At 37.9% G+C, this 11,448-nt stretch overlaps 1 protein-coding gene across 4 annotated transcripts in view; it reads left to right on the forward strand.

The window, feature by feature from the left end:
- The window catches only part of camk1b (calcium/calmodulin-dependent protein kinase Ib), a gene marked incomplete at its 3' end in the record, with an annotated part of 40,651 nt that overhangs the window by 6,899 nt on the left and 22,304 nt on the right, over positions 1-11,448 (forward strand). For all 4 annotated transcript variants that reach the window (XM_014030520.1, XM_014030521.1, XM_014030522.1 and 1 more), the window contains 1 exon segment: positions 6,049-6,159. In XM_014030520.1, the coding sequence (XP_013885974.1) occupies positions 6,049-6,159 (111 nt within the window).

Raw genomic sequence — 11,448 nt, forward strand, 5'->3', positions numbered from 1 at the left:
GGAGAGAACCCACACATGCACGGAGAGAACATGCAAACTCTACCCAGAAAGGTCCCCAGGCCAGGATTTGAACCGGAGACCTTCTTGCTGAGCGCATCAGCTCTACCAACTGAGCTACCGTGCCGCCCAAAATGATAAAATATTGATAGTCATTCCGGATTGCTTAAGGGCCTTTATCCAAGTATCAACACTGTGTAACACCAGCTGATGTTTGTTCAGTAATGAATATTGACAAACGGTCACAGAGCGCAGTGTTTCACTCAGTATATTATACATTTTATTTGTATAGGCACAGAGTTCTATTCACCAAGTATTTACACATCAATCACACATATAGGCTTAATTGTTTTATTTATTTTTTTACAAATGTTTATATTTTTTGTCCTCGTTTGGTAACCAGGCTATAGATATGTTTACACATATTGTATCTGTATTTCAGAATACACACCAACACGAAAACTGTGKTTTTTTTTCACTTTTTAGTGAAAACTGTGAAAAATTCTGGTGTTAAGTGTTGGCTGAGAATAGAGTTAGTGGACTCCATATTTTTTGTTTTTTCTACAGTTGGAACTAGATGCTTGCATAATTTGTATAAAAGACATTTTAACCAGATGAACATGGTACCTTCAGGGATCTGAAAACTGTACCCAAGGTTGAACCAGAGTTGTGGATGCTGACAATTATCATCTTATCCTGGCAGATTTCTTTTGATTTATCCATGATGTCACATAAAGAAGCAGAGTGTTTGAGGTGTGCCTCAAATTAACATGTTGTCAGCTAACTTTATTAAAAGCTTACAAAGCTTTTCCAGATTGGTCCAAGTTATAGTAGTGTTGATGTACATCAGGGCTGTTCAACTGAAAAGTTCAGGTGGCCACTGTTCCTCAAAACCAACAGCTCAAGGGCCTGGTGATAATATGTAACAGAACAACTATTATCTTTTACTTTTTAAATTGGTTTATTTTCTTGAATTGAATTCTAAACTTGTTGACGGGCCAGATGGAAGTCACCAGTGGACTAGCCCTGTTGTACTTTTTTTTTTAAGTAAAAACTCTTAAAGTTCTCTCATTTTTTGGTCATTTACCAAATAGGAAAGGTTTAGACTGGTTTAATATAAAACAAAATTTAATTCTGTGGCTTTTTATTCAGTATATGTAAACATCAGGTTTTTCTACTTGTCAGGCTCCAGAAGCCGAGTCTGCAAAATGAGAGATTTACCAGCAAAACATTTGCAGACATTTAACTGAACTTCCTCTTACTGCTTCCCTTAAGCGCACATAAATCTATTTTTTAAATGCTGCTTTGTCATGTCTAAGTTACCTATACTTCCTTTTTGTTCACTTTCTCTAAATACACTTAATTTATGTTGTGTAGAGAGACTAAAGCACACATTTAAATGTTTAACTGAAAATTTCTTCCTAATCCCTTTTATTGCCCCATAAAGTGATCCATCAAGACTATGTAAAACTGACAGTACTGGTTTAGAACTTGAAGTAGGACGGCAGGTTGTGTTTAGTGTTTTCTGACACAGAGGTATGGACTGCTGAACGAGTCTCAAAATATCAAAACCTCAAGCACAAATATGATATTAGAGTATCGTGGTATGAAACAAAGTGAAAGAAGATGTAGTTGATTTTATTTAAAAACAAAATACTACCACTGTTACAGCTACTGAAATATTATCATTAATTGCTACAATTTAAAAGTTTTCTTTTCTTTTAAAAAGACATTTTACTTCATTTATACACTGCATAAAGAGATGCAAGTTTCTCCTTTTACTTTCAAAGCTACTTTTGTACAATATAAATATTGTACATTTCTAACTACAGTATGTACTGCTGTACAACATAAAAATAATGTACAAAATACTGTACAATTCTGTTATTTTTTTAAATTTACTTTATAATTTTTTAGATGTTGATGCACAGATAGAAATAATAGTGAGAGGACAATGGTTGGCAGTTTAAGAACAAGTTGGGGGATTTTCCCTCGTCAGCATCTGACCTTTTTATGGCAAATGATACACATGCTCAGTGTCAGTATTTTGTAAAGCACTGTGGTCTACTTCTGGTTTATTGAAATACACAAAGTCTAAACAGTGCTTATATTAATCTACTATCCTGCCTGCAACATTACATGTTGAGGTCATTTTGGTATCACAACATTAAATACTAATAAAACTAAGCACAATTGTTCATAAAAGTCAATAGAAAAGCAGGTGTATGGACCAAGGGTTGAACACTAACCTTACTAGGAATAGCTCTGAATGTATTTGGATACATGGTTCCTGATTTGACACATGCACATCAGTATCTGTAATAACCCTAACCCAATAAGACATTTAAACCATAGAAACACTTTTGAAACCATGATGTGTTAAACGGGGTGTATTGTCTTTTCCAGGCATGTATTCTATAGCACAGTCAAATAACTGTTACCTTCACTTTTTATGAAAATGCTTTATATATCATAAATATATTTGACTTTACATCATAGTCTACCTAAACACCTTGAAACTGGCCTCTGTCTAAGAACTTCCTACCATTTCCGACACTCCCACTTCACATTTTCGCAACAATCTTTCAGTGGAGAGGTGTCACACTCAGATACCAAAGCAGCTTTCTTTGTTTTCCATGGCAGCATATATGAAGCCAACGTCTGGTATTAGTGAAGATAGCAAGTGGGCCTCCCTGGGTGTGTGTTTTTAAATGCATGTGCCCAAGAGGTAGACATAAAAAGTACCATAAATTTACTGTAGTATGTGTTTTGTGTATTTTAGTCGGTGGCTGCATGTCCTCTTAAAATTTACTGCCATCTTTAAATCTTCTCCTGTTTATGGTCTATTGTCTAACATGCACACTAATAATCAATTATATTATATGATTCTGAGCTATTTGGAGGAGGATGATAGGCTCTATTAATATAGAGACTTTCGCAGAATAAATCTCTACAATATGTTTGATCATCTCATACAGACGGGCTGTGAAGTTGGCAGGCAGGCAGCTGATATGAGCAAGTTTATTTTAGTGCTTGAGGTTCTGAATTATTGGCACTTCTTAGGTTTTATATGATTTAACTCTTCAGTAAGCAACTAAAACTAAAGTATAGCACACTTTGTGTAATTATGTACAGGCAACAACACAATATAGGTAATATTTAGGATAATATGCTAACCTTTTGTTCAGAACTCTGAATATATATAGTTTTACACAGCTCTAATACTCTTTGCTATTGCTCATAGTATGGTTTTGGTATATGGGGATGGGCAAAACCCATGTGAGCGGAGGCCTCATAAGTGGGCCCATTACTCTCCCCAAAAGAGACACTGAATTTTTAATCCAACCTTTGCGTCCCTCGAAAGAAGGACACCAGGTTAGAAACACTCAGTGTTCTAAGTTTCTCAGGATCCATAAAAGGTTCTCCAAGAATTCTTTCCCTTTAACTACTCCGGGCCAAGCATTGGCCCAAGTAGTGCAAAGAGGTCTCTAATTCAATGCCACAGGCATCGCACAGACCATTTTCATGGAGTCCCATCACCATTTTATGTCGGTTGAGCAAGTTGTGCCCAGTTAGGACTCCAACCAAAGTACTTAAAGTTTTCCTCGTCAGGGCAAGAAGGGCTCTTCCAAACCTAAGATTCGGACCATTTATCAGTTTTCGTGCCTATCTGCAATCCGTCAGCTCCCTCTAGTGGATTGAGTGTTGACATCTGATCCATGCCTGTAGGACAGTCCTACAGATTGTTGTTTTTAATGCCTATAGCAGGCTCTGGTCCTTTAAAGTGGGCTTGACTACCAACTCTTGCAAGGTGGTCAGCTCTCCCGTTACCTTAGATGCCAGTATGTCCTGGTATCCATTTAATAGTAACACTGTTAACTCTCCCCAGATAGTTGACTGCCTCGGCACACTCCCAAGCCAGTAGTGACGTGAAGTGTGGCCCTTGGAGAGCTTGGCTATCTGTCAGGATGAATATTTCCTTCTACACTGCAGTTCTTTGAGAGATGCCGCACATTGATGGATTGCATATATCTCAGCTTGAGATACCTTTACAAAACCACCTAGTGGGTAACTGTACTCTCTCTCACTGTGGTTGTGCAAAATCAGCACCCCTGCACCTACTGACCCCTTTGTAAGGGATCCATCTGTAAAACAGTAGAAACAATCAGGAGACAGTTCCACCAAAGAGAAATTACTCCAGGCTGACCTATCTTCAATCTCTGTCTTAAAACTTGCATCAAGATTGTATTTTTTGACCATTCTGTCTCCGGGGCCTGCAATTACTGGAACAGCAGCAACTGCCCAGTCCCAGTTCTAGTTTACTGTGAGTCGGATAGGCTTTTCCACCTACATACCACAATGATGCAACCTTACCGCACTGGATGCAGCCTCCCCTAAGATGTGTAAATCCAGTGGAATCTGATCCAGTTCAAGGGCTGCCGTGGGTGTTGTTCTAATGGAACCTGTGATGCTCAGGCAAGCCATTCGTTGCAAATGGGTGAGCATCACTCTTGCCACCCCAACTTGAACCCGCCACACTGAAGCAGCATAGCATAGCATGGCGCGGACTATGGCCATGTAGATCCACCTGATAACCTTTGGGGTAACACCCCAACGACTACCTGCAATTCTACGGCACTGGTGTAGGCACATTGCTGCCTTCTTGCACTTTTCATTTAAATGTCTTTTCCAGTTAAGCTTCCTGTCTAGATAGACACCCAAGAATTTAACTGACTCTGACAGAGAGAGTTCTACACCCTCCAACTTTGGAGGTGAGTAACCTTTCCTTGACTTCTTGTGAGTGAAAAGAACCAATTCTATCTTGTTTGGGTTGACAGAAAGTTCCTGCTCGTGGCACCATCTGGACACTATGTTTAGTCCCCTTTGCATTAGGTTACATACAGTACCCAGGTAGAAGCCTTCTATAAGTATGACCAAGTCATCTGCATATTCTTGTGTATGAAGTCTAGATCTATTCAACTCGGTAGGCTGTCAACAACCTGGAGCCAGCACAGGGGCGAGATTACTCCTCCCTGTGGACAGCTCCGTCTGAGGTTAACAGTTGGTGAGCAGTCCCCCAGAGTTGAAGATGCTTTCCTTGTCTGAAGCATGAAAATGAGCCATTTTGTGGTTGTCTCATCCACACCTTTGCTGACAAGTGTTCTCTCAATAGCTTCTACAGGAACATTATCAAATGCCCCCTGTATGTCCAAAAAGCAGCCAAGTGCATATTGTCCACGTGCCAGACTGCATTCTATTCGCAAAACAACATAATCTAAGGCTGTTTCTGTAGAAAGACCTGCCTGATATTTATGTTGTTTAGGACTTAATGGTGATAGCATTAAGGTGCCATCTCTTGTATGTCTATCTATCAACCTCTCCATTCCCTTCAGCAAGAAAGATGTTAAGCTGATTGCTCATAGTAAGATAGTGGGTGTGGGTTTTGTCCATCTCTGCTATAAATTCCTGTACTTTTGATTATAAAAGCCACTGAACACTCGTAACTTTTTCCCAAGTGGATTTAATGGGGAAAAATGTTTACATTTCTGACCAATTCTGTCTTAACATTAAGAAAAACCTAGTGAAACTTCAACATAATTCCCATGGCTTCAAAAAGACCAGATTTAAGTAAAAAAAAAAAAAGCCTATTTTATTCACTTGAAGCATATATGACTGTAGTAATGTCATGAGTTTGTTTGTCAATAGCTGTGTGTTTTAGTTGGTACCTGTAGGTGTGGAAAAAGAAATGATTGTTGTGAACATCAACTTTAGTCATCATAAAATGTCTTTGTGTCTTTTAGTTACTGCATTATGTTATCAGTTGCATAAATGTTGTGTTCCAGTATACACATAACTGATGATTCCAGTATAAGGATTCTGCACATCAGATTTTTGTGTTTCCCAGTTAATATCTCAGTCTGTCAGTTAGCGTTTGTAAATAAAAAGCTTGAATGATATTGCAAAAGATAGGAAAAATAAGCACCCATCTCGTACTTTGTTCTGCATACTGATGCACTTTTCTCTTTTATTGTACTTTTTTATTTCTACTAGTATTGTTTCTGACGGTCACAACAAGATGCCACTGGGACAGGATTGCCACGCCTGGAAAAAGAAGACCTCAGACGTGAAGGAGAAGTATGACTTCAAAGAGATCCTGGGAACGTAAGTGTTTTTTAATTTTTTTGCCAGCAGCAAATTCCTTCGGTGGTTCACATTTGCATTTTGTACAGGAGTGCAGTTATTTGAATAAAAGGTGCTTTCATAAATTTCAATCATATCTGCTAATGGTTTTTACAGAATAGACAAAAAAAAAAAAAGAAAAATTGTACATTTGACCACATAATTATTATTTAAGTGTTTACAGAAAAACACACTCGTTAATAAGAATTTGTAGCTTTGTAACTAAAAATTGCGTGTGATGCCAAACAAAATGCATCATATATGGTTTTGCTGTATGAAGAAGCAGCTCAAAGCTTCTCTGGTAAATGTTATTTCATAAACCACTCAATTTTTTTTTAACAAGCAGTAGTTTTGCATGTTGGGACGAACAAATGGGCATGAGTGTGAAGTATTTAGTGTTCAGTCCTGGTACTAACGTGCATTCTGACTAATATGATGAGGTTTGATGAAGTCTGGGTGTTCACATGTGGCAGTAAAATCCATCCTAATTCGTTAGATCTTAGCTGATCTACAAGCAAATAAACAGTCTGTGTCACAGTCTGTCAGCTGAGCAACAAACGGGACATGAGCAGGTCTGTAAAATTAATTACATTCTGATAAGCTTCATTTTGAAGCCTAACAGACATAATATGAGAGAAGTAAAAGAGAGTAAAATGATTTGTGATTTCACAGAGCTCAGTATCGGCTCATCTGTGCTGATAAAGACAATTTAAAGCTGTTATCTTCTAAAGTCTAAGCTTCCTGGCAGGCTGCCAGTTGTTTTTTTCACAGCTTCTCWGTGTACACAAGCAGTGTGTATAACATGAAACATTTAGTGAGGAAGCTCAAGCTSTTGTTGTGTGATTGACAGGTTGTAAAGTATTACAATGTTGTGACATCAGATATAATCAGCCCCAGAAACAATCAAACATTTACTTTGCAGAGAAAACTCACTCAGAAAGTGTCCTGGTTGTCGACCTGTCAGTAACATCTCATCTTTTTACATTTGTCCAACAATCCYTTTGGTAAAATTTATTTCTCTAAAAAATATTTTATCTGCTGTACATAAAGTTGGTCAGCAAGAACGTTCATCGAAGTTCAGAGTTCATTATTATAAGTAATTTCTGGGCGCGATATTGTAAAGTAACTGTACTGTAGTATTGCATCCTGAGATGGTTTGACTGACTCTTGAGAAGTTTTCTGATATTACTTTGAAATGTTTTTTTTAAATTTTATTAAGATGGCTTGTTTATTACTCGTGTGCCCAGGTTATGTTTTACACAAATAAGGAGAAGCACAGTTGCAGAGTTTGTTTTGTATTAAACAGTTTTATATTTCTGAGTTTGATTTGCCCTCTTCATCTATCCCACAGCAAACATTCGACAAGCTCTCCTAAACTGCTGAAGCAACTTAAACCCTAGTTTGTTTTCCTTAAAGCTCATGGAAGTTTACAGTGACTGCTATTCTTGTTTTTCTTTTAATAATCCTCAGTGTAGACTTAGGTGTCACGGGACTAGATGTTTATCCAAGGTGTCATACTTTGGTATCTTTTTACACACCCATATCCTTGTTTGTTCAGGATTAAGTCAATCCAAGTGAAATCCTAACCTCGTTTACAGACTCAATGAAAACTTCCCAACCTTTGGGTATTTCACTGGAGTAGTGCTTAAAATAATGTCTGCTAAAAGTTATTTTATTATGACCATAAAAACTCATTGGGGAGCTGCTAATTTGAAGACTGCAACATTTTAAAAAAGACATCATGCAGAAACTTGATTTAAAATGTTTGAAGAGATGTTTATAATATTTAAAGAGTAGTGACAATTGGTTTTTAGCACCAAATTCTTAATGACAAACTATAGATATCAAAGGTTTGTGCAACCTCATAGCTTTTTCTGTTATTTCTGTATTTGTGATTAGTTTATCTCCAGCTTTAAATGTTTAAGTCTTTTTGCTTTGCACCCAAATGAAAGAGCCCAGCTGACATATAAACACATGAAAAAGCCTTCCAGTCCCTTCTAGTTCTCCACCTGCCCTCGGTTTGGGTCTGAGCTCATCTGGGGAGAGTTCACCCGCTCGCTGCATTGAGCTCTGAGCACCACATTCATTTGCCATTGCTGGGTTGTTGTCTTGGTAACAACAGGAGACACTTTCCATAATGGACTCAAACAGTCACTATGGAAACAAAGTTTTTGATTTGCTATTAATAATCCACCACCAGGCTACTTATGTGTGCATTGTGCATGAGATGAGCTCACTTACACAGAAAAAATGCAGAAAAGAATGAAGATTTGCCAATTTTTTTTGAATTGATGTGCTTATATTAGGGTTGGGCATAATCGTATCGTGTGCAATTAATCGTCAGAAAAACATTAATCGATTTATTATCTGGCACTTGACGATTAATACGATTAATGCCACCAGGTAGACTGACTGGGGATTACTCGGGTCAGTTCGCTCGGTGCTACTCTCCATTTCAAATATGACGAACATTGAAATTAAAGTTCTGTTTTTATTTATGTATCAACACAATTTTAAATTTGACGTATAGCCCGAAGTCTGTAATTCTGGCACAATTTGGAACAGATTTTTACGAAGAGCAAATCTTTCCCACTAAATTGGTCATGTGACCAGGACATAAGGGTGTCCAGAGACTCCAGAGGATTAATCGTCAAATTAATCGTTATCGGCTAAATACCCCAATTAATCGTGATTAATTTTTTTGCTAATATTGCCCAACCCTAGCTTATATGTGACCTTTATATTCACTGTCTCTGCCAAATTATCACATTTGCAGCAGACACATCTATTTACCTGTTCAGTGTCAGTTTTAATTTAATTGAATTCTAAATAAAGGTGTACTTAAAAGCATCATATCTATAAGTGATTGCAATTACAAAAACTCATTTGTCATTAGTGCAACATAACAGAAGCCAAATAACACAAGGTCAGCAAATACGTATTAAATTTTATTTTGCTTTAGAGGTCTTTAGGTGTGGCAGTTTGTTTTATATGAAACAATTTATACACAGGCTGTTAAGATGACTTCATGTGGCTCATTTTAAATGAAGACATGAATGGACATGATCAGCCTAAATACAAAAATGGAAAATGAAGAGGCAGAATAAATATGAGTAGGATACCAATGGCATGTATCTGTACTGATAATCCCCAGCTGTAACCATATGTCCTTTTTAATCAAAACAGATGGGGATTAACAGTAGCACTTTGACTGCAATCAACTCAGATTTTCCTCTTCTTTCTCCCCTTTTTAATTTCTGTTTCTATTTAAATCATCCACCGCCCTCCTTCTCTGTCTCTCTTTCTATTTGTGTCCAGCACGACTCGAAACCAATTCCTTTTTCTCTCATAAAACCAGACCCATTTCAGTCTCGTCACCTGCTCTGTGTCCTAGATTCAGTGTTCTCAGTGAAGACCAGGTGTCCCAGTGTACCTTGCTGAACTTTTGCCTTTTTTTAGTTAAAAATAATGTGCTGTTTGCACATGGACAAAGACATATGACTGCAGTTGACCAGTTGTTCCCAAAGTTGGAATTAAGACCACATTGTGGATTGTGAAACTACAAGCTTAGACTCTTGAGATGGGGGGGGGGGGGGGGGGGGGGGGGGGGGTTACTGAAAATATTAAAAAATTGACAGCTAACATGTTATTCTTGCCTCAGCTGTCACAAGAAATAAAAACTTATTTCAGACAGAGGGTTTGATAAGCCTGGACTACAGTTACATTGGTAAAGATTATTTATGACCAAGCATGCCATCCCATGAAAAATACAATTATTTTTAGGCCCTGTTACAAATTCTCAAACCTAAAGTAATATGAAAAATCGAAGTGTTTCCAGGAGTAAAACACTCGTCTTTATTAATAGCAAAAATACAGAATGAAACATTAACACAGAGCTTTATCTATGAAATCATTCAAATCCGAGTTAAACTTTTTTAAGCCTATAATAAACTATTATTGCTCTAAATGCCTTGGTCTGAGTCTCATGAGCTGTATTAGCATCTGCTTCATCCTACAGCAGAAGTTTATCATGTTGTATTACAGTAATGTCTAGTCCTCTTATTGCATTGTTTGGGTTTCTCCTCATTAGATGTTAATCATTGTCATCCTAAAGCCAGGAACTAGTTTATGTTGAAAACATTCCCACACTCAGCTGTGAGATTTCTGTGCAAAACTAGAGGCCACACTAATGAGCCATGTTGACTTTTCTGACTTTGAACTACAAGTTCTCATGCTGCAAGCAAAAAAAAAAAGGGACATTCTTGGTGTATTTCACTGAGAATACAAGGCAAACAGAATTGGAGATGGAGCAGCAAGGGACGAGGCCTGAGAGGAAGAGGAGGGTGAAAGCAGGAGAGTGCGGTGTAATCATCTAAAATCATTAGAGCTGATGGACTGGCAAGCCTGCCTTCATCAAACGCTGACCTACTGGCTCCTGCCCTCTCTGTATTGATCTGGAAAGAGAAGTGTTTGTGTTCATGTGGCTCATTACACATAATGCATTTAGACAACACTTGTTGGCATTTTTTCCTTCCCTGTTGTGTTTTTACGAGCCGTATGTCGACGTTGTCTGTTTTGGTTCTCTCCGTGTGTTTTCTTTTGTTGACCTTTGCCTCCAGTACTCCTGCCTCCCTTCTCACCTCGGTGAATGGACAAAGAGTAGCTATTCATCACACATCTTTGCATTTTCCATAACGGGGAGTGCACGATTTATAAGACAGACAGAACTCTTATTGAAACMCTGCTTTAGAATCTATCCTCTTCATCGCTAGTATCAGATGAAATAAGGAATCGTTAGGATGGAATATAAATGTTRGTGTATGAAGATGAATTCAAACTGTTGTAATCATGAGTTCTGATTTTTTTTTGTTTTACCTATATCCAGATTGGATGAAAATGTTTTTAATAAACAGCTTTTGTTTAGAGTTGGGGACAGTAGTGGTATTCAAAACAGGAAACTGGCTYTATTTGTTCCCTTGTATTTGTGCCTCTGGGCTATACAGTATTATATGGGTTTTAATTTGCCACTCTGCCTGAGAGCTTTGTCTCTTCTGAGTGAAGAGGCTCAACAACTCCACTCTTATTAGTCTGTGTAAGTGTTTGGTGGGCAATTGTGTTTGTGGATGCTTTTTTCTAAATGACTCTAGTTTAATTTCTGACTGACTTTAGGTCATGTGACAAGGACTGAGGCTTGAAATTTTCCTGAAGAGAGGGTGTGTGTGTGTGTGTGTGTGTGTGTGTGTGTGTGTGTGTGTGTGTGTGTGTGTGTGT

This window comes from Austrofundulus limnaeus, unplaced genomic scaffold, assembly GCF_001266775.1.
Source record: "Austrofundulus limnaeus strain Quisiro unplaced genomic scaffold, Austrofundulus_limnaeus-1.0 Scaffold1074, whole genome shotgun sequence".
NCBI lineage: Eukaryota > Metazoa > Chordata > Actinopteri > Cyprinodontiformes > Rivulidae > Austrofundulus > Austrofundulus limnaeus.